At 42.0% G+C, this 23950-nt stretch overlaps 1 protein-coding gene and 1 long non-coding RNA gene across 3 annotated transcripts; one reads left to right on the forward strand and one right to left on the reverse strand.

Annotated features, from left to right (window-relative positions):
* The first annotated feature begins 4 nt into the window (after positions 1–4).
* Positions 5–17106, forward strand: LOC125703845 (uncharacterized). Of its 2 annotated transcripts, XR_007380975.1 has the most exons (5): positions 5–293; positions 9845–10000; positions 10071–10183; positions 11367–11523; positions 13906–17106. It is a non-coding gene; the product is annotated as an uncharacterized LOC125703845 (long non-coding RNA). The 2 variants fall into 2 exon arrangements; XR_007380976.1 differs by lacking the exon at positions 10071–10183.
* Positions 1949–23701, reverse strand: LOC125703840 (antigen WC1.1-like). Its single transcript, XM_048968883.1, has 15 exons — positions 23026–23701; positions 22723–22877; positions 17131–17445; positions 13647–13955; positions 11670–11984; positions 10619–10930; positions 9853–10170; positions 8806–9120; positions 7422–7736; positions 6619–6681; positions 6219–6533; positions 5988–6023; positions 5465–5602; positions 4558–4659; positions 1949–3781 (listed from the first exon to the last, which is right to left on the reverse strand). The coding sequence occupies exons 2-15, from the start codon at positions 22790–22792 to the stop codon at positions 3297–3299; spliced, it is 3408 nt and encodes a 1135-aa protein (XP_048824840.1). The 5' UTR covers positions 22793–22877; positions 23026–23701; the 3' UTR covers positions 1949–3296.
* Positions 23702–23950: the final 249 nt, after the last annotated feature.

A 23950-nucleotide genomic window follows, 5' to 3' on the forward strand; every position in this document is an offset into this window, starting at 1 on the left:
GGCGCTCTTCCGCTCACGTGAGTCCTGCGTGTGGCCCGTTAGCTGCAGTCGGTGGGTCGCGTCCGTCTTCCCAGGAGCTTCCTGCCGCACAGCTGGAGCCCAGCTGTGAGGTGCTCTTTGCTGTCTCTCCTTTGAAGCCTGGCTTGGGAAATCGAGGGAGGGAGGGAGCCTGTGCTCTTTTCCGTGCTGAGGTGGGAGGAGAGGAAGCTCCTGAGGAGGACAGAGGGGAGCTGCCTTAGCCATTCCGGCATGTTTTCCCGAAAGCACGCTTCTCCCGTTGGAGCCGACGGAGGGTACGTACGGACACTGAGCGGCTCTCCCTGGGCAGTTTGCATTGCAGCCTGCAGCCTGGGGACGGGGCGGGGGAACAGCTGAGAGGGTCTCGGGTGTAAGGCTGGCATGGGATCCTGCCCCGCGATGGCTGTTTTGTGGTGGGAGCGGGTAGAGGAGCTCTTGTAGGCTGACTGAAAAGGAAGCTCACTTAAACTCCTTTTTCCATCCTTTGTCCCTGCTCCTAATTATCCCACAAGAAATTCTGTGCAATTCCAAAATGCACTTCACCTGCATCCTGCAGTTGTGTCACAGATCCCCCTTAGCCCGGATAATAATCCATAGACCAATTCCCCAGCCTTTATCTCAACCCATGAATTCTCACACTTTTACCTTTTTGATTCTCCTACCCTATGCCTCCTGAGGAGAGTCAGTGAGCAGCTGTGTTTTACTTAGCTGCCTGCCAGGGTGAAACTACACGATTATGGCATAGAAAGAGAAAAAGAGAATCAATGTTTCTCTCTCTAGTCACATTTGCAATTTGCTTGTATATAGTTCTGCATCTTAAGGACAAGAACAGCCTCTCACTGAGTTTCTCATCTTATAAAGTACTATATAGAAAATTAGTTCAGGAATCCACTCTGTATGTGACAAATAAAATATCCAAAAGGTGAAACGCAGCATCAATAATTCTCTTGCAGTTCATTCTCCATTCCTAGTTATCTCCAGAAAGAAGTTCTGTGAATTTGGGGGAGAAATTGTACAAGGTTTAGGGCTGGTTCAGCCCAGTTCTGTGACTAATGGGGTGGAGGGACCCACCAACCAATGCTCCAGGAGAGGGGAAATGTGGAAGGACAGGGAGATGAACCTAAGAACAAAGCAGCAGCAGTGAGCTAAGGGAGAAAAATAATTCACTAAATGTGATAGTGGGATGCAAGGCAATATAATACGATATAATTGGAACTGAAGGCAGTAAATCAAATTAAATGAGAGAGTATCCGAAACCAAAAGCCTTACTCTAAGGTGAGACGGGTAGGGAGCACACACCACAGAGATGAGAAGTAAAAGAAAGGGAGCATTTTGTGACTCACGGGAAGTTTCATCTTTCCCTCTAAACGGAAAATGGAAATGGAACAGTGAAAATCTGGGATACAAATCTTCTCTTCTGAGAACCAAGTGCCTGGAACTATCAACTATATACTTGCAGGTGCTAGCAATTGGAAACCAAGATCCAAGGGGAGCATCTCATAAGAGTGTCTAAGGTCAACAGCATGGAACTGCTGGAGCATTAACTCTTTAACTCCTTGTGTGCTACATAATGTTGTGGTGTGGAATACTGATAACAAAAATCATAAAACAGTGACAGAAACATACTTTCAGGAAAAAATCTTTAAACAGCTTTTAAGAAGAAAAGACCATATGTTGAAAAATTGCCTCAATAGAAAAGGAAAAAAGCAATGAAAATATTTAGAAATAAAAACCAAAATTGTCCATGCAGTCATGGGAAGTTTGAAAAACTGTCTTAACAATCACGTTTATATTTCTTCTGCATATGTTAACACTTCTCTGCAAATAAACCAAACTTACGAAAACTAATCCTAAATGCAAGCTTTTCTGGTTCCAATTAGCATTTTTGGAACAGTGATGTGTTACAGAACTGCTCAGTACTGCGCATCGGTCTCAATCACTGTCCCAGCTCTTCGATGTCATCGTACCCTATGTCTTCAAGAGCAGGGGATAAATCTCTCTGAGCTCCAGGTGTTCTGTTTCTTGACACATTAGGACTCCAGTCTGAAAGCATGAAGGGAAAAATACTGAGATAAGTGCCCACTCTGCATGTATTACATCCACATGGTTGTGCAGCTGACAGCACGGGCTGTCTGTTGCTGCCTCCAGAAAGACTTGAGAAAAGCTTATTTTATTCTACTTCCTGCCACATATAAAAATATCCAAGGATCAAGCATACTTTTCCCAATAAACATTTTTAATGAACTTAACGATGATCATTTTGAATGAAAGCAATTATTCAATGTGCCAAAAGAACCCAATTCCATGTTTTACCACCTCAACTTTAAAAAGCATTTTTTGGTCTCTTTATCTGACATATTACAAACGTAGTAGATCTAGCCTTGTCCTTCCCAAGAGTATGCCCTAATTTGGATCCTCCCAAGGCTACCACAGGATAATGATCGACCCATTGTTGGTGTTTGAAATCTACTAAGAGGATATAATTCATCTTATAGACCGAGGGTGGTTACTGCATAGAAAAGTATGACCCTGCTAGCCCCCCCTCTCAGCTCTTCCTGAGGAGATCTCTGGGTCCTAGAGCCCTGCTCTCAGCTCCTTCCTCCTAAGGCTTCCCTGCTAACACTGGGATATCGAGTTTCCTAGATCTCTGCAGATAAAGTCTATTCTCGCTTGCAGTGTTTATAAGGAGAAAAACAACATAGGTGTAGATTACCTGCAGAAGTTGTGAGAACACCTACTGAATTAGTTGAAAGACCAGTCTAACAAGCATCTACCTGGAAGTGTAGGTAGATGTGAATCTAATGACGTTCTTCAAGGCTAAGTGCAAAGTGTTGCACATGGGCCAAGGCAATCCCAGGTGTTTATACAGACTGGGAGAAGAACTCCTTGAGATCAACGCTGTAGAGAAGGACTTGGGGGTCCTAGTGGACAAGAGGCTGGACATGAGCCAGCAGTGCAGAGGGGAACTGAGATGATGAGAGGGCTGGAGCACCTCTCCTATGAAGAAAGGTTGAGGGAGCTGGGCTTGTTTAGCTTGGAGAAGAGAAGGCTCCGGAGAGACCTCACTGTAGCTTTCCAATATTTGAAAGGAGAGTATAAACAGGAGGGGGAACGACTGTTTACAAGGATGGATAGTGATAGGACAAGGGGGAATGGTTTTAAACTGAGGCACGGGAGGTTTAGGTTAGATATTAGGAGAAAGTTTTTCACACAGAGGGTGGTGACACACTGGAACAGGCTGCCCAGGGAGGTTGTGGATGCCCCATCCCTGGAGGCATTCAAGGCCAGGCTGGATGTGGCTCTGGGCAGCCTGGTCTGGTGGTTGGTGACCCTGCACATAGCAGGGGGGTTGAAACTAGATGATCACTATGGTCCTTTTCAACCCAGGTCATTCTATGACTCTGTGATTTTATGGGATAGCATTTCTTCCTTACAGTGATTAGATAAAGTCTAGGTGATCTTTTGAGGTGTGCTCCACAATGATTTTCCCCGCGTTTGGTACAATAACTATAGGATATGAAAATTAGCAGCAGTGCTCTTCTGACCTCACCTTTCCATGAATCCTTGTTTCTGTCATATTCTTCTGAGACCCCAGTGATTTCTTGCTTATTCTGCTCAGAAAGAGAAGCATCTTCAGGTCCAGGAGCATCTGTTACATCATCATAACCACCTTCCAGGTTATTTCCAGGCAATGGTGGGATTTCTGAAACAGGATAGGTATTAATAGTAATAGGGATAGGTTTTCCACTAGAGAGAGCACTAGCTTATGATCCAAAAATAAGTCCTGCAATAACGACAGTAGTATAATAATGAATGGTAAGAAACTAAGGTTCCTCCTGAGGACTCTACAGTATGTCACAGTGATACAGCTCCAATAATTGTCATATATTGTAACAAGTAGAAAGCAGAAAACAATGTAGAAGATGAACAGGAATAGGACAAACATCTGGAACAATGCAGTTAGTGGAAAAATTTATGTCAAGGTAGTCTTCCCCACTTTGTTTCATAATTGCACAGTAACAAATTGCTCTGTGTCCATCTCTGTAAAGCACCTATTTCCTTGTATTTTCATTACTTTAACCACTCTCTGTTAAACTTCAGTGAAATAGACCAGCTAAGTAGCTGCCCTGTGCTGTCACCTCTGGTTGTTTGGATACAAACTTGGGCCAAACCTTTGGAGAAAAATATTTGCAGTTCTTTTTCCTTGTCTCTCATTTTCCACTGTCTTTAGTGGGGAAATCAGTGAAACCGACCACAGATGCTAATGAGGGGAAGCTGCCCTAAAACAGTTCTAAGAGAGCTTTCCAGAGCAGGTTTGAGTGTGCAAATGAAGACCAAAAAGTGCTGAATAAAGCCAGATGCATGTTTACTTCAGAGCTGCTTGTGTTGGCTTGGCAGATCTGGAAATCTGAGGGTAGGAGAGAAGAATTATGGGAGAAACCAGAAGTTTCCTGGTAAATGTGTGAGCTTCACAGTTTCATACTGAGGCCACCAGAAGAAATTAGCTTTAGTTTGTTTCTCCTGATGAGAAAAAGACACACATACCTGAGAGGCCAGACATCCCTTGCTGTTCTTTCATCAGTTTGTAGTCAATCTCCTCATAGACAACCTCATTGAAGGAGTCATAGGGTAGCCTGGAGCCTGAACATAAAATGCATGATCATTCACAGACTGTCCATACTCAGGCCATGGTCATGAAAAGGTGGAGGGATCTAACAGGGTCTACACAATCTGGTTACTACGCAAAAAGTCACTAAGAAGTGCTGGCTAGGAATAAGTGTGGAGAAAAAGTTTATTTTGACAAAGAGACCTTAGATATTGGGTGAGGAAGCAAGTTTGGATTTGAAAACAGATCCATTCTATTTATTCCGTCTCTGTGCATATCTAAGTTTCTTTGTTTTAAAGTTATGTTTTGTGTTATCTTCTAATAGCCCCTTCATTACTCAGGAGACTGAAAGCTTTCCAGACGTTTGTGGCATTTCAGGGAAAGATCTCATGCAGATCCAGTCTGAACTGGAGATATTGCTGCTCATTTGTCTGAGATCTAATGTGCTGCTAGCTATGAGGTTTCCAGTTGCTGTACTGATTTGATATTCTAAAAGCCACCTTTAGTAAGGTGGCTGTCCTTCCTTGCATTTTTGCTGTTTCTCACTGGAAAACTGTTTCTCCAAATTGACCTCACTTTCCACTCTCAAGCTAGTTCCCCTGTCTCTGTTTCTCTCCACACAGGCAGGTCACTTTAAGTATCCTACAGAGGAAGACCAGGCCCAAGACTCCCAGTAGTTGTCCTGGCTGCTGTCAGTTTCCAGATGTACTAGTTGACAGAGAATGAGTGAAAATCTCAGTGCAGCAGCAGGTGTCATTTACCTGCCACCCATCTCCCCTTCTCCCCCAGACAGCTAAAAACTTGCCAGCCATTTCAAGGAAGCATTTTATACCAACACACCTCTCTGCTGTGCCCTGGCTCTTTGGATCTGTCCAGCAAGAATGGCAAGAACCAGGCAGAGAAGGGCCCCCAGGATGATGCAGAGGATGACAGGTGCTGAAGCTCTCATGTTGTTTGTCGCTGAGCGGTGGGGTGAAGCTAGATGGAAACAAAGAGGCAACACATAGGGAAGAACCCAGTAGCCCAAAGGCTGCTCCTCTGAAGTCTCCTCATATGCTCAGGTAGCAGAGTGAGGCAGCTCACCTGCTACATAATTTCTGCTCAGTGAGAAAGAATTCAGCAGCTAGAAATAGTGCCACTCATTTCTCCTTTACAAAAGACTGTGGGAGATGCTTTCTAATGAGCTGGAATATCTCAGAATCACAGAACTGCAGGGGTTGGAAGGGACCTCAAGAATCACTGAGTCCAACACCCCTGCTAAAGCAGGTTGATATATTTCTGATTTACCTGTTTTGCAGTATCAGTGACAATGAAAGTCCCTAATTTGATGGGAGGAAGAAAGGGTGAAGAAGGAATGTTTTACCTGCTCTAGTGGAAGGTGCTGTTGTTTCTGTCACACCTACAAAAGGAAAGTGAGTCCAGATTAAGGAAGAGGTAACTGAAAAGTAGGAAGAATATGTTCATATCGTTTGTGAGGTTCCTTCAGTCAGAATTATAAAGAGGCTAATCACTGGGATGGACAGATAGCATAATATCCCTCTTATTCACCTCCCTCCCCAGTTTGTGTGATGAACCAAAGGACCATTTTACTAACCTGAGCAATCCACTGCAGCATCCTCCTTGTGATCACAGTTTTTGCCGAGCAAAGGCTTGGAAGGACAGTCCCAAAGTGACAGTTCTGTTCCTTTACAGTGGACCTTCTCCAGCCAGATGGGACCTGTCCCCTCCCCAAAGGCAGCTTCACTCAGAGCAGACACAGCAGAACCACAGCCCAGTTGCCTGCATACAACATTAGCATCTGCCACATCCCAGGAATCATCACAGATTGTTCCCCAGGAACCCTGATTCCAAATCTCCACTCTTCCTGAGCACTCATCCTCTCCTCCTACAACACGTAACTTGTCCTTGTCTGCAGAATAAAAAAGCATCTGTATTGCCTGAATAGCAGTAAGGTCTACAGAGATTAATCAGGAAAAACAAGGGGGTAGAAGTACCTGAGCAACTTGTAGAGTTTGGACACTCAGTAAATGAGGCAGGAGTCATTGTTCCTTTTCTTCCTGCAGAAATTAAATACTGAATTAAATAATTAGATCATTCTCTGGAAGGAGTGAAGGAGTGTAAATTTCCTGAGCATTAATCATCAAGTGCATTTTTCCTATAATAAATGTGTAACCTATTTAGTAGTTGATGTACTAGTTGGCATTTATTAGTGTTTGGCTATTATTGTATATTAAAAAAATCTTTAAACTCTCTGATGACTTTGTTTTCTTTTCTCTTGAAGTGCCTTTCAAGAGATCTGAGTTATCTAAAAATTATTTATAATTCAGTGGGAACCCACAGATATGAGATACTGTCCTAAAAGCAGGCACCAGAAACGATAATTTAGAACTGAACTAACATACACTTGCACTTGGTTATATGCATGCATATGTATTTGTATGTATATAAGCACTGCTTTGCATACATACATACAGAAATACATGTATGTCTCTAGTCTTCTTGAATAGTCTCATCTTAACTGAAATCTCACAGACTAATTGCATTTCACACATTTTTAATGTACAGATAAGCAGTGGCAGCATCCCGTCAAGGGTTTCCCTTGGATTTTAACACTGATATCATTTTAATTTACTCATTTTCAGCAGAGATGTAGACAAAATGTTTGTGCCAATTTCATGAAACTGAAAATAATATGAAGTGGAAACAGATAAACATGAGTGAGCATCATATTGTCCATGTATGCATGTGCGGATGTATGTATATTTGGGAGGTATTGCGTGGATGCATTTGTATTTACCAGTGCAAGAAATATGGGTCTCTTCTGCTCGGTTATCACATGATTGAGGATCCCAGGGGTCTGACTGACATTGCCACAGGGAGCTGTGTTGCTCAGTGCACTCAATGTGATCCAGCCATGTGGGCCCAGAACCTCTGCCATATTTGAAATCTCTTTCAATTTCCCCACCATCTCCACAGTTCAAGTGTTTGCATACAGTTACTGCAGTGAGTTGAGACATACGATTGGAGCAAATGCTCCCCCATGTCCCATTGTAGAAAACTTCTAGCCGTCCAGCACAGCCACTGCCATTCACCAGCCTCAGAGCCAGGAACTCTGAAAGTGAAGGTATAAAAATGGAATCAGATGACGTGATTCAACACACATTTCATCGTCTTGTTTCCAAAGACCAAACATTCAGTAAGCATTACTCTTCAAATAATAGGGGCCACTTCCTCAGTGATTTTGACTGTTGTCCCAATCCAAGAATCCACAGGAGTGGCCGGTATTTTATCATTCAACTGAACTCAGGGCATACAGTTTTTTGGGGGGCTCCCATGACAGCTGGTCACACACTTTGCTGGAGGTAAGGAAAATGCAGATATCATACAATGGGAGGGATATTGCTCCCTCAGCCCTTGCCTAGAGTGGCCTACTAGCACACAAACCTCCTTGGCTCCTTCTTGAGCCCTCTCCAGGCTTTTGGTGCAATCCAAAGAGAATGAAACCAGATGTTTCCTCCTAATTGTCATGTAAATGTGTTTATTCAACAACATAAAAGCTGGATCCTCTTACAGTGAAATTGGAGGCCTCAATTATGAGGGGATGCACTGTGTAGGACTTCCCTGTTGTTGGGAAGGCTCTCCAAATCCTTGCTGCAAATGAAGCTCCCCAGCAACTGCGAATCTGGATGATGGTAAAGTATTAGGGCAATTTGTGATGTATCTTTCTTAATGACTATTGCTATTATTCATGCAGTAACAGTTAGGCACATTGCCTTGTTCTGTTTTATTCTTGCTATATCATTGCACTTATTATCTCAGTGCTTTAAACTGAAGTAAAGATAAACACACTTCTTTAATGTGGTGTCTGTGACCTTTGTGCTGATGTTACCTGTCCACTGGTAAACAGTCTGGCACTTGACAGTTGATGACCTCCTTCTGCACAACGTGCAGCCACAGCCTCTTGGTGTAGCAACCCTCCAATTTATCCCCGAAATCCCTCAGCATACACTTTTGCGTGTACATGTGTGAATGCCAAGTAAGTACACCCTTTGTGATGATGGGCCATGCTTGCAGACAGGAGAGAATAACAAGCTGTTCAAGCAAGACTCCACCAATTCTCATCTTTCCCATTTGTGTTCTCTTTCAGCTCACAGGCTATGAAATGTATTCTTTGAACATACCTGAGCATAGGACTCCAGCGTCCTCTTTGTGTTGGCAGTTGTGATGACCCCATACCCTAGAGGGGCATGCCCAGATATTGGATTCAGACCCAGTGCAGTTCACATCATCCAGCCAGATTTGCCCTGAGCCTTCTCCATAGTAAGCAGAGTCTAATGCCTTGATGGCATATCCACATCCCAGCTGTCTGCAAACAACATTTGCATCTGATAGATCCCAGTTATCATCACAGATAGTGCCCCAGATGCCATCATGATAAAGCTCCACTCTCCCAGCACAGCGTTTTGTTCCATTCACCAGCCTCATCTGCCGGCTCTCTGCAGGAAGAAAATGCAGCTGACAATATTGAGTATATTGATAATGCACTGGTCAATTTAATGAGCGTATATTTAAAGCACATTTGAGGCATCATGTTCTTGTTAGATTCCAGTTCATTTATTATGATTTCTTAGGTAGAACTCCTGTGATGCTATAACCACATCAAGGCAAAGGATTACTCCTGCAACAGGTGAATGTTTAAGTAATTCCTGTTGCTTACTGCAAATGGGTAGCGGTAGTCTAGCTGTGGTAAGTATATGCAGACATCACCTTAGAAGCTGTTTTCTAATTCAACGCATTTAGATCAGAAACAGGTTCTGCAACAGATGCGTTAAAAATTAAGAGATATGTAGCAGTAGTTGTTTGTGCGTATATCTTGAAAGACTGCATGTGCCTACGCATTTATAGAAGAGTCACAAAACCAAATCTATTCAGTTCTTTGATGTCAGTTCAAATGTGGATAGTCACTGACAAATTAGTGCTTATATGACTTTTGTATTCTGTTATTTCTTTTTGATTCTGTGAGCTAAATTCTTTAAGAATTTCAGATGAAGAAAGAAATGTGTGAATTTCGCTTGCTTCTTTGACTACCATTTATCTCTTAGTGTCTACAAGTAGGTGAGTTTCACAAGCTCTGATCCATGCCTATTTAAGATCTGGTAAGACCACAGCACAAGGTTGTCTAGAGACAACCCTAGAAAGCATTCTGTTCTTTTCACACAGTGACTCACCAGAGCAGATCACACCAACATCTTCAGCAACTCCTGCTGACAGCGCCTGAGAATGGGAGGTCTTACAGAGCACTAGCCGAGTCTCATTTCCATCACACTGGACACTTCTTAAGCCCACAGGACCGATGCCTCGTTCAGACCTTGGAAGGTAATAGGCTCTCTTTGCTATTCCACATTGGAGCTGTCTGCATACCACATGAGCATCTTTGATGTTCCAGTCGTCATCTAGGACTCTGCCCCATATGCCATCAAGGGAGATTTCAACACGCCCATCACAGCGGCTCTGACCATCTGAGAGTCTGAGTGATTCAGCAAGACCTGGGCTCAAAAGGTTTGGAAAACGCTATGAATAAAATTTTCTGCTGCTATCACAGTAGAAATAACATGCAGGGGAGAGATGGAAGTCCAAATTATATGATGGTAAAGGGTATTTCACACCAGCGATTGAGGAGATAGCCTGTGGTAAGGCTTTGATTGCTTCTATGCCCAGAAGATTTTGCAACAGGAAGCAAGATAGACATACCCAGCTAAAAGGTTAGATCCTCCTAGAATCAGGCACATCTAAATAATGTGATTTCCTTTAGAGTGAAATCCTACTAAATGAAGTTTTTATGCTGAAACTGGGGACAGAAGTGTGATGGGTGGGTAGTGAAGGAAGGAGAAGGACATTAAATATAAGCTGACATATACAACTTGGCAAAGTGAGATCACCAAGATTGCTTTGGTCTGAAGTTACAAAACCTGAGAAAAAACATTCCTGACTTACCTGAGCAAACAACAGTGGCTACTTCTTTGGCTGAACAAGTTGGATTGCCCAAAGTCACTTGAGCACAATCCCACAGGCAGGACTCTGTCCCTTCACAGTGAAAAGCATCTCTCCATACAGGTCCATTCCCATCCACAAAACTGTCTCCTGTCTGGATTGACTTTGCATAGCCACAGTTCAGTTGATAGCAGAGGACGTTAGCAGCCTGCAAATTCCAGTGGGAGCGGCAGAGTCTTCCCCATGTATCTCCGTGGCGGATTTCCACTCTGCCTGAGCATGTGCTGCCATTCGCTAGTCTGCCCCCTGGGCACCCTGAATATAAGAGAAAATGAATACCAAGATGTCATACTGGTAACTGCTCATGAGCACGAACTAAAACCTGGCTTGGAAATGGAAATGAATTTTCCTTAGCAATAGGAAGAAGCAAAAATGACTCCACTGGCCACAAGAATTTCCATACATATAACTAGATTTTAGTTTTACTAAAATTAAAAAATTAAAAAAATACTGTTTTACTGAGAAGAGTGACTAGAAATCAGAATCTGATCTCCTGCAATTTTTGAACTTGAGGCACTAGATTTCAAGGCTCTGAGTGAACCTAAACTACTCTGACCAGATGTATTTGGGTCTCTCAACTCAGGCCATTGGTCCAAGGACTCAATTAAGCCTGAACCAGGCCTTCAGTCCTTGCCTTAACTATGTGGTTGGTGTAACTGCCCTGTCTTCTGCTGTTCATTTTTCTCTCCAGTTCAGCCCTCTGTGTTCAGATGCTTCAGACTGTACCCTGGTGGATGCACTCATATTGTCTCACCATCTGGACCCAGCTCGTTCTCTCCTCAGGAGCAGCCCTTCCCTTGCTCTTGCCTGGCACAAAGAGGGTTTTATAGAGAGTGAGCAGCCTTGTGGTAAGTGCAGCCTCAGCTCTTGGAAATACCTGTAGCAGCAGGCTAAATACAGAGATTGGCTGTACAGATACCCTCTGGTTTTTGGGTCCATACTGTCTCAAAGAAGCCATTTTTCATTTCTCCTCTTAGCCCTTTCCATTGCTCACCTGAGCACATCACACGAGCAACATTTCCAGCAGGGCATTCGTTCTGATCTAGAACACTCACAGAACAGTCTCTCGAGTATGAGCCATTCTTCTTACAGCTGAATGTACCGTTCCAGAAAGACCAATTTCCTCTTCCAAAGGACTGTCCATCTGGTATTGACAGTGCAACTCCACAGTCCAGATGCTGGCAGAGGTCATTGGCAGCTGGAAAACTCCACGAGTAGTCACAGAGCGTTCCCCATGAGCCTCCATGAAGAAGCTCAACTCTCCCTGTACATGTGGTACTGCCATTTGACAACCTGTATCCGCCATAGCCTGCAGGAATAATGAAGGACTGAAGCATTTGTATTATTATTTATTGCTATCACATTGAAAATTGTAAGAGAGATCTAGACTACTAACCCTTTCTGTGTCCCAGGCTACTGGGTAGAGTGGTAGAACAGGAAGCACATAAATCAACTCTGAAACAATTATTTATCATCCATGCTGTAGTCCGTACTACATCGCTGAAAGTCTTTTAACTCCTGAATTTCCCTCTCTCCTTCTCTGCTTTGTTCTCTTCTCCCCCCAAAATGCTGCTGCTACTTTGTAGAATATATATATATTTTTTTTTTTTTTGGAGAGACAATCTTTAAATTCCTGTCTTGCTTTCGTTGTGTGTTTGGGAAACACAGAATAGGAGCTACTAGTTGCATTTTCTCTCCAAGTAGCAAGTCCTCTCACATTAATCAGTAACCAGTTCAGTGCAATTCTCAACTTTCATGTATGTAACAGCACAAGGTACAAAATACAAAAGGTCATGTCCATCAGGTAATGATTCACAATTATTTAAGTATGATGTGGAGTGTCCTACTGCAATCCCCATGCAGTTGTTCTGACTTTTCATACTGTTATACTGCCTACCCTTGCCTCACTCTTGCACAATATTCCTTCTAACGAAACCTCTGAGCTATGAATCTTGCAGGACAGGAACAGGAGCCAAGACCTCTCAGTCATAGGCATCTTAACTAGGCTGTCTGGCTCCTCAGAGGGCTGCAGAGCACAACAGCCAGCATGACATTTCCAAGGCAGGTTTGAAACTGACTGCAGCCCTTTGACTGGAAAAGTCTCAAGGGAGACCATGTCACTCTTTACAAATGCCTCAAAGGTGGTTGTAATCAGGTGGGGGTTGGCTGCTTCTCCTAGGTAACTAGTGATAGCACAGGAGGTAATGGCCTTGAGCTGTGCCAGGGGAAGTTCAGATTGGACATCAAGAAAATTTCATCTCAGGAAGAGTGGTGAAGTACTGGAACTGGCTGCCCTGGCTGTTCAAGAAAAAGGCAGATGTGGCACTGAGTGGCATTGATATAGTGGTCATGGTGGTGATGGGTTGATGGTTGAAATAGATGAGCTTAGTGATCTTTTCCAACCTTGACAGTTCTTTGATTCTATTTTACGATTCTGTGGCTGGGAAATGCATGAAATGAACTTCTTTCCATTAAATATTTGTAACTTATGCCTCTATGATTTTGCATAAGTCTGTAGTTGTACCTCTCCCAGTTTTATAATTAACTGAAGTACCAGAGTTTAACACACACAATAGCAGAGAAGAAAATGCATTTTGCCATGTTCCTGATTATCTGCTCTGGTCACCTCTCCTTTTATGCATATGAGAAAGACAAGGAAGGAATTCCAAACACTACGGAGCTCATACCTCTAATAATGTAAGAGAAATTACAGATCTTTTGAGACCTCCATCCATGGTGACAGAGTGAAATTGTCACAAAGGATGCATTAAATGCAGACTCTCAGTTGAATGAAGGAGATTGTGAGGCTGCTCTCTTTTACTCTTTTACTCCTGGCCCTTCCTTGAATCTCTCGGGCATAATAAGGGAAGAAGCCTAGAACCATAGAAATATGCAGAGGCTCAGAGTGGTGGGCTGCCAGGAAGAAAACTTGGGATACATATGAACTATATCCATCAGTCCAAAGTCTCACCTGAACATAGAACATAAGCATCATGAGAGCATGCCTTACTATGCTGCAACGTCCTGGGACAGTGTGCAAGGTGAGTCTCATTCCCCACACAGTGGAACTTTTCTTGCCAGATCAATTCATGTCTGCCTCTAAAGTGAGCTCCTCTCAAGACATCCACAGCCTGGCCACAACTTAGCTCACTGCATATAACAGAGGCAGCATTGAAATCAATGTATGAGTAACAGACTGTAGTCCAAGTTTCTTCTTGCTTTATTTTCAGGTGTCCTGAGCAGGCAGTGTCCCCACCAGACAGATGCAGCCCTGAGAAACCTGTGTGATGGAAAGAAGGAGAGAAGGAGGAGAAAACAAGAAAATCAGTATTGAATGTTGATTATGCTGGTCTAATTTAATTTCTCTCGTGCATTCATGGGCAAGACACGTGGAATGCACATCTCTGAAGACCAGTAACTTCTAAATAGCTGTTGTGGCAATATCTGTATGCTGCTGGCAAGAGAAAAATGAGAGGAAAAAACAGCTTATGGGAATGTTTGTGTTTTTAGTACATGAAAATATAAAATCTTGAACAAGTGCTCAGAAAGCCCTAGAACAAGGGGAATTTTGAACATTTGCAACTTGTTTGAACAACATTAATCCACAAATAAATAAATAAACACATAAGCATTTACAAGTGTATGTCCTCAAGTCTTCACTATTCAAAGGAATAGAAGACTGAAGTGCCTCAAAAAGAAGAAAACCTGTATTATACAAATATCAAGGGATTTCCAGAAGAATATAGAGCAGAGTCAACTACGAAACGCCTCTATAGTGTGAACTGGAAGTCTACAGGTTTATTAGTTCAAGTTCAGCACTGCTGATCCCCATAGGCTTTGTTGAACACCTTTGCACATCACTTCATGAGCTTCATATTTCTGGAGATCTTGTTCAGGCAAGGCATACTACCTGAGAGTTAGCTGTGCAGACCCTGAGTGAAGCCCATCTCAGTTTTGATCGAATGCGGCACAGCAGCTTGTGAGAGAAACGACCTGTCCTGAAAACAGCATTGCACTGCTTTTCTTCTGTGGCATTGCACATTGTAGTAGTAGACTTACTTCCACTCAGATGGGGCTACATGTAGCCAGCTCAGTGTCTATGTCTCACCTGGTGTTTGTTTTTTTGTTTGTTTGTTTTTAACTCCACTCAATAACATTTTTGAAGTTCTATAGGTCAGCATAAAACACTGTTTTTTTCTTTGGTGTTTGCATTTTATTCAGCTGCACACCACCTCTATTAGCAGTGAAGTACTTCATATCATAACAGTTCCACCACTGTTCATGGGTGAGATATTTATTTTATATGCTTTTCTTCTCAGCAGATGCAATATGGAAATAGTAATGAATTTGTTTTTGTGCAGTACAGACAATCACCACAATGAATTTATAGCTGTGCAGGTGCATGGAAAATGTTGTTCACATGAGCACCAACGGTGCAGTCAGGGGAAATCTCAAGTTTATCAAGAGTGACTCCACAGAGTGTGGGAGAGTTTGTGGCTTTGAATCAAAGGAGGGGCTAGTAAGGCTGATCTTGTGGTGGGAGTTTGTTACAAACCACCCATTAAGGTGAGGAATTGGGTGAAATCTTCTATAAACAAAAAAAGAAAATCTCCAAATCACACATCTTTATGCTGTGATTGGCAAAACTACTGAGCACATAATGTGTTTAGTTTTCAGTCCCTCACTTCAAGGATATTGGTTTTCACAAGCATGTGCAAGGAAGAGCAATGAAGTTGGTGAAGGGAATGGAAGATTTATGAGGAGCAATTAAGGGAACTAAGATTGTTTAGTCTGGAGAAAAAGAGGATGAGGGGAGACCTCATTGCTTTCTACAACTAAAAGTTGTCTCTTTTATCATATGACTAGTGATATGACACAAAGGAATGAGCTAAAGTTGTGGCAGGGGAAGTTTAGGCTGAAAATTAGGAAGAATTTCTTCACAGAGAGTGTGGAGAACCATTGGAATGGGCTGCCCAGGGAAATGGTGTAGTCCTCATCCTTGCATATATTTAAGAAACACAGATATGACATCTATTTGGTAGCAAGGAGGAACTTGCTTGGTTGGGGTTACAAAAATCTTTGGTAGCCTTTAGTCACGCTGAAATAGTGGATTTCCAAATATTAAATGGGGTGAGAAAGAAGAAAAAGTGCAGAGCAATCAGAGTTCAGGAGAAAGAATTTGACCTAAATAAACCCATGGGATGCATTGTGGTTTATCTAAACTGACCAATTTTCTTTCAAGTCTGCTCTCTCTAAAAAGAGACCATTTTCAAAAGGTTATAGAGATTATATTCCTAGCAATAGGAAAAAGGCAGATGTTGCACTCATCTTCAGAAAAGGATGAAAAGACGATCTGGAGAACTAAACTACAGGCTGGTCAGAGAAAATCATGGGGTGAGTATTCCAGGAGCATATTTCTAAGCAGGTGAAGTGAGAGATGAGCATGTGAACAAGGAGAGTCAGCATGGATTTTCCAAGAGTAAACCATGCCTATGTGACCTGATTGCTTTCTCTGAAAAAAGGACTGATTTGTGAATGATGGGATAAGAGCAGTACATACCATTCACCTCAAATTTAACAAGGTCTTTGAAACTGTCTTGCACAATTTTTGTGTTGTGTAATAGTCTCAATGAGTGAATTACTAGATGGGCAAAAAGCTCATCAGTCAGGCTCAGATTGTAGTTCTTAGTGAATTGCACTCAACCTGGAGGCTGGCAACAAGTGGATTACCACTGTTGTCTTCGCTGAGATCTGTTCCGTTCTGTATCTTCATCAGCATCCTGGAGAGCTTGATGGAGTAAACTTTTACTGAGCTGAGATAACCTCAAGGGCAGAGCTGCCATTCTGGTGAACACAGAAGGAAGTAATAAGTTGACAGGAACCTTATGAAAGTCAAAAAGAATGAATGTGAAGTCTTGAAGAGAGGAAAGAACCTCTTGCAGTGCTTCAGGGAACAAAACCAAGCACATATTGCAAGCAAAAACACTGAGCATACACTGGATTTCTTTGCCATTCCAGAAATCCCTATCTTAGCTTACAGGAAGATCTAAAGGAGGAGGATGCTTGGATAGCATAATACAGAATGTTCTTGCTTCCCCATCTACACCCTCTCTTTAGCTTCCTTTCCTGGCCAAAAGCAAGTTGATTATTGCTCTCATGTTGACTGCAAGAGGCATGGTAGAAAGAAATGGTGTTTCTATTTCTGTTCTGTGTGATTTACTATGTTTATTTCTGTTGTATATCATTGCTGTGCAAAGGCAAAGCAGACACACACTTGTGGTCAGCAGAAGTTTTAATGGTTATTTGGGTTATACTTATTTGGGTTCAGAGGCCATGGAGGAAGTGTTACCTCTGTGCTGACACATTACTAGACTATCCATTTAGGACAAAGATTGATCTCAGTTCCTTTGTATTGTGGGAATTGCTCTATTATTAAAGGTTATATAATTTCTTACCTGAGCAGATCACTCCAACATCAAAATAATGAGGGCAGGTAAAGCCACCCCAGCCTGCATGAGGGCAGTTCCAGAGGGCAGATTCATTACCACGGCACTCTACTCGATACAACCATATAGGTCCAGATCCTTCTCCAAAAGGAGCTCGGTTAAGGGCCTGAACAGCAGACCCACATCCTACTTGCTGGCAAACAACCTCGGCATCTTCTGTATTCCAGTCACCATCACATACAGTTCCCCACCGATCCTCATGTTTTACTTCCACTCTCCCAGAGCAGGGGCTAGTTCCATTTATCAGCTTCAATTCATCATCTCCTTCATAAACAGAGACAGAAGAGGGTTATGAATATGACAGTCTAATCATTACAATCTTTTGCAGATGATTAATCAGATTCTTATTACTCCTAAACCTTATTTTTAAGAATCACTTTCTAAATAGTCCCATATAAAGTTCTCTTTTGTTTTGCTTTCAGGGTGTTACGTGTGTATTTACAAGTTCGAGAAAACTGAACTGCTAAAATGTAAGTTATTTCTAATTACATGCAAGCTGTCTCTGCTCCTGACCTATCAGGGATGGAAAACGCCAAGAAATGCCCATAGCCTGTGCCTCATAAGGGCTTCAGTAGAAGTTTCTCCTTTCTTTTTACTGTTCTTCCTCAATTTCTTCCTCTCAGACAAACTATTATTTAGTGTATATGGCACTGAAAACAAACAATGAAACAAAAAATAATATAAAGATACCGCCTGCAGATTCCATTAAGAACAATTACTGTTGTATTGAAACAATAAAGATGACATTCAGATCGTTAGGTTTTGTGTTAGGAAGTTCATCTTCCCATGCAAAGGAGCACAGAGAAACAAAGGCAGGTGGGGAAACCTTAGTAATCCAATCAGAGAAAAAGGCTCCTGCTGTGGCACTTCCTGGGACTATCCCAGGATATGGGACACTGTATGATATACAAAAGAAAAGCACCCAAAGATTGCTTGGAAAGGAGAAAGTATAGCACAACAGAAGGGTAAATGGACACAAGGGACAAATAGGGTGCTTCTCAGCTGACTTGTGCAGCTATGACCTGCGCTGTTTCTTTTCACTTTATTCTGTGCACCTATGTATGGATGTACCAGCAGCTGGTGCCGGACCGTGGGTCACAGAAGTCCATGTCTTTGATACCAGCAACTAGAACAAATGAGGGCATGTTAGTGTGTGACTGCTAATGCATATCAAGCTGGGCTACCCAGCGAGTAGATTAAGTAAATTAAGTCGGGCATATCTAATTTGTAGCCCATAGGCCACATGCAGCTCAGCACATCTTGCAGTGCAGCCCAGTCCAGCCCCTCAGTGTCAACCAAACATCAGTGTGCTGATAACCCCATCTGGTCTGAAACAAGGGCATGGCACACAGTGCAGTGCCAGCTCATGTGATGGCAAATAAGTTTATAGATTTTGATACACTGACTAAACACAGTCCTCTAAACAGCAAAAAAATATGCAGCTATGCTTTCTATTTTGATAAAATAATGAGAATAGGTTTCAAAATAGTTAAACAAAAAACTTGATGTTTTTTTCGTTTGCAACTGAAACAACACATCGTTTGTGCCCTAAGGCTGCAATACTTTTGCCTTGTTGTGCAACTGGATAGACATAAATCACGGAAGAAGTTCAGCAGAATAAGAAAAAATAGGGGAGTCTAATAATATTCCACAATGCTTTGTGACTTGGACAAAAATTCCAGGATTATCCAGAAGAGTGCTAAGTATGCTAACAAACTACTTAGAGATTTTGAATTCCATAAACATCCCATCTACAAAGAGCAAGGTGCATTGACATCCTTTACTTTCAGAGCATAAATAATCAGTGCCTTCACAAGAAGGAATTTTTAAGAACAGTTTTATCAAGTAATGAGAGATGAAAGCAGTGATAACAAGCCTTAAACCTTGGGATAGACCTTGGGATAGAGGCTAACCTCAAATGAAGCATGCAATTATTTGCTTGACATACATGCATATTTGAATTACACACAATACTGAAATACTTGAGAGGCATTTTATATTTCATAGTAAAAGGAGCTCTGGTGATTTTGTTCTGGAACTGAGAGTCTTGGGGCACATTTTTTAAATTGAAGTTTGCTCAGTGACAGTTAAATCATTCAGTACTTGTGCTCATCTGTTACCAATGTTGGGTCCTTGTGTAGTACTATAATGGGATGATAACAGTGGGGTAGCAAAGTCTCTGACTACAGCAAATGAGAACAAGCCCAAAAGCTGCAGCCACAGATACAGGAAAATAATTGCTCACCTTTGGAAGGCCTCAGGTAGGCAGGGATCTCTGGCAGGAGATATCCTCACCTCCACTGCTGTCCCTTAAATGAGGTCTGGGAAGGAGTGGATCCTGGCTACACCCCTCCCATTCACTCAGCTCCCCTGAGTTGTCCCTGCCTTCCCACCAGGTGCTCAATTATTGTTTCAGGCCATGAATTAGTGCCTCCACTACACTTGAAACAAACTTGTTGGATACGATCTGTCTCCTTCTCAAAGAGAAAACTTAAAAGGAAAAAAAACCTGTGTGAATTGTCATCTCCAAAGAAGACGACATGGCTGAAAATTAAAATGACAAAAAACCTACCATATGTGGGACCTCTATATTTCCAGGTGAAAGATAGTAAAAGATAAGTACATGCAAGGACCAGAGATTCATCTAAAACTTAATTAGATATGAGTTTCAGCATATAAAGGAAAGTGAAAATCTCTGAGGGATGCTAGTAACTTCTTTTGGAGCATGGAAGGCCACTCAGGTTGTTCACATATCTAAATGAGGGTAACAGAAGAGTCAGATAAGAAGACTAACAACTTTGACGCCAAACCAGAACTGATTCAAAACCTAGCTTACAATGGAAAATTAATCCAAAGTTTATAAATAAGATTTGATCTGACTGTCAATGCCGAGTTCACTAACAAATCTTATTGGCCTTGACTTGCCTCAGCTGGGGTCTCCACCCATGCATCCTGCCCATATTTCTGGGGCTCCATTTAAGAATATGTCTGCAACTTTTGCCACTGCCTCAGATGCATTGTAGGTGTGCTTGCATCTAACTTAAACACAGCTGAGTCTGGCCACAGTCTCTATAATATGCATGCTGACCTGCAGATTGCTGCCATCACTGGAGCTTGTCCTGATCTGTATAGCAACTTCCAATTTGATTTTGAATGTGCCCCTTCACCATGAACTTGTTTATGATCTGGGCTCTTACTTGAAACTCACTACTGCCTTGCTTGCCTCTCTTAGGTACTTGAGCCTGGGCCCTTACTGGTGAGACCTATGTCCTGCTGGCCATGTTATCATGGGAGCAGATGGCATTGGCTGTACCCTTGAAAGATACTTGTAGGAGATCTAGAGAAGTGACAGTTGCAAGCAGTCTAGAAAGGCACTTCTCAGAGTAAATCAATGGTAGTATCTGATTAGCAACAGAAAAGCAATTAAATTTTAATAAGACCCTCAGGTTTTCCTGGAAGAGTTCTCAAAACAATACGGATTTGGAAGCATCACATTCTCTCTCTTCCTCAAACGAGAGATGTTCCTACAGATCACACTTCTTGCTGTCATTTGACACAGTGAAACAAAAATAAATCGCTTTGCTTTATATTCTAAATCAAGTCTAATTCCTCTCAATTCCTCGTGTCAGCGCTAACACAGAAATTGATAAAGCTACTTCTTTCAGCGACTAATCATAATCTCTTTCCAAAGCAAACTGCTAGCAGTAGTTGACCAAAATGCAGTTGTCTCCATCCGCATGTAGTCTGATTGTCTCCTGGTTCAGAGGCAGATAATATGGCACTGACACAGAATTGCTCTTGTACACAGGCAAAGGTTTTACTTCTGTGCTAATACTGCTGCACTTCCCCACAATTTCCTGTCTGCCATTTAGATTCAGAAACATGAAGAGATTATTCAAGTGGATGACAAGTAGCAGCATCTGAAGATATTTTTGTACAAACTGTCTTCTTTTCTCAAATTTCCTGAGTAAAATTCTCTCAAATACTTAGCACAAAGAGCTACAAAAAGCCTTTGTACTTGAGACGTATTTAAAAACAAACATTTAATGAAGAAAACATTTATAAATTAAAGTCATCATTCATTATTAAAGGAACCAGATAACCTATTTCTATTAGCCACATTCAGGACTAAAACAAACAGATCCTCAATTGATTAATCTGTTTCTCTGCACTTGAATATTTAAGTGCAGAATCTGACATACTATTTTCAGCACATGACAGAATGCAGGGCTGAATGCAGAGGCAAAGCTAGACAAAACATACCCAACAATTTTTAATATACTCTAATTGAAACTGTCATGTGTTGAAATCAATCTATTGTGATGTTTTTTATGTTACCTATAGACATATTACCTGCACTCACACTCCACAGCATATCCTAACAAGGACCAAGTTTAAATTCAGTGGTACCAGTTACAGGATGAAGTTCTGCTTGGGTAAAAGGGTGTAAAATTTGGGCTTGTTCCCGCTAAAGACCTGGTTCCCCTCACAGACCAGGAATAAGAATGAGGCATGCAGTCCTTTTCCCAGGGTGCGTGCATGCGTGTCAAGATTTCAGCTCACTTCTGATGTGCTTCTGATATTGCCTGCACTCTCCAAAGTCCCTGAGGACAAACAGGGGGCTGTGATAGCGTGGAATACGCAAGTATGGTCAGAGCCAGAGCAGATGCGTGGGTTGTCAGTGCTGATAATGGGGTGTCAATGTAAAACTACTCCCATCTACATTGTAAGGCACTCTTTTACTGCTTCCTCTTATAAAGTTGGCAGATAACTTACTCTTTATTACAGTTCTGCTACAGAGATGTCTAAATACAAGTCTGTAATATTGCTGGTCACACTCCTTTACACAGAAAGTCCCATGCCACTTCTTCCCATCCATTTGCATCCACACAACTGGTGGGAGCCTTTAAAACTAGGTCTCTGCTACATTAAGGAAAGTATCAACCATGAAATCTTATTTTCATCATACAAGGGTGCAACCGTCAGGCACAGTGCTATGTTACTAACTCCGTGTGTATAGAGACAAAAATACGAACTCCAAAATCTGGTTCTTTTAGTTCATTTCAAATATATACACGTAGCCCTACAACAGCATGGAGATAACTAGTGTTAAAATTCAAACATACAGGAACAATGGAAGGGAAGATACTACCCAGTCAAATGCCACTGCACACAGCAGCATTTTAACTGGGTTTAAATAAAGACCTAGAGTTATTGACTCCATCTACACAAAGCTCAATGGGGGAGACAAGACAGTAGTAAAAAATACCCAGTGGGCTTCCATTACAGCTCAACTGTTCACTGAACTTGGACTTGAACTCTGTTAAAATGTCAGATAGCTAATATATCAGTAAAATATAGAACTCTTACAAATGGCTTGTTTTTTTCTGCCAGGATCACCAAGGAGTTTGAATTAAGTACAAATGTATTTAAACACTTTCTTGACATTTTGCCTTACAGACTAATGGAATAACAACCAATTTATACTGAATTCACATTCTCTTCCTTAGCCAAGTACCTTACGCAAATTAATGTACTTACCTAGGGAAACCTGAATGGTGAGGAGAAGGAGCCACAACACTAAAGCTGAAAGACATCCTTTCATTGCCATCCTTACCGTGGCTGGATAAAAATTCTTTGTTAGGCACTATATAGACCAAACTCTCTGCATGCGTGTCTCTCTGCGTCAGAAATAACTACGAAGGAGGAAATATATAGGTTCACATCCTAGCATGAGCTATATGAAGGAACCAATAGAAATATTGTTCACCTTTTTAGACATTATCAGCAGATAATCTCAAATCTGAAAGAACCAAAACCTCCAATAAAATTTGAAAGTTGTACCTGTGACCATATATGCGGAATGTCTGTGTTTCTAATGTCACCATCAAGATCGTCATTTCACTATTGGCATCAACCTGTGGTACAAGAAGAGTAATGTGTAAAATGGTTATTTCTCAACTGATAAAGCAACATGGAAGTGCAGAACATTGGTCTCGCTTTGGAATGAAAAAGGGAAAGAGAATTCTTACATTTGCAATTTATCAATCTCCTTGGGAACAACTGTGCTCTCATTATAAAATCCAAACAAGAGGGTCTTACTGCTGGTGGTAGCATTGTGAATAACAAATGACACTCTATCTTTGTGGTGAGGATTGCTCAGGGATTCCTTATTTGGTTAAAACCTGAGGATAGTATGGGCAGAAGCTTTTGAAAGACCATCTTCCTTAGGATACAACTTACAGGACTTCCTGTCTTCTCTGCACTGGGGCATGTCGCAGCTGTCTGTATCATATCCTTTAGCTCTATATCTGAGACTGCGTACCCATAGTGGGTATCAAAGCAGGGGGGAGGAGGGGGTTCCTGATTTGCCACAGGGACATGATCGAAGTCCCCTTAGAGATGAATACAGGAGTCTTGATTGTGATGTCTGCAGGCTATGTACCTATTACCAGCGGGACTACTTCTCTCCCAGCCTCCAATAATCTTCCCCAGTGTGCAAATAGTTCACACCATTTTAGTCCTAGCATCTTCCAATGTCATTCTACTTCATTGGTACCTGGTTCTAGGTTCTCAGGGGCAGGGAGCAGAAGATTATTTTCATTGCAAGTTTGGGGTCTGACCTGATCATCAGTGCCCATAATTGGGATCCTAAGTGGGGACACCAATGTTGTCAGTAGCATCTTCAGGGCACTGTGTTTGCTGTTTCTAGGCCTTTCATTTGGGTCTCACAGGGTTTCATGGAGTCTTTTCACCCACCCCCACATAG

The sequence above is a fragment of the Lagopus muta genome, chromosome 1 (assembly GCF_023343835.1).
Source record: "Lagopus muta isolate bLagMut1 chromosome 1, bLagMut1 primary, whole genome shotgun sequence".
Lineage (NCBI taxonomy): Eukaryota > Metazoa > Chordata > Aves > Galliformes > Phasianidae > Lagopus > Lagopus muta.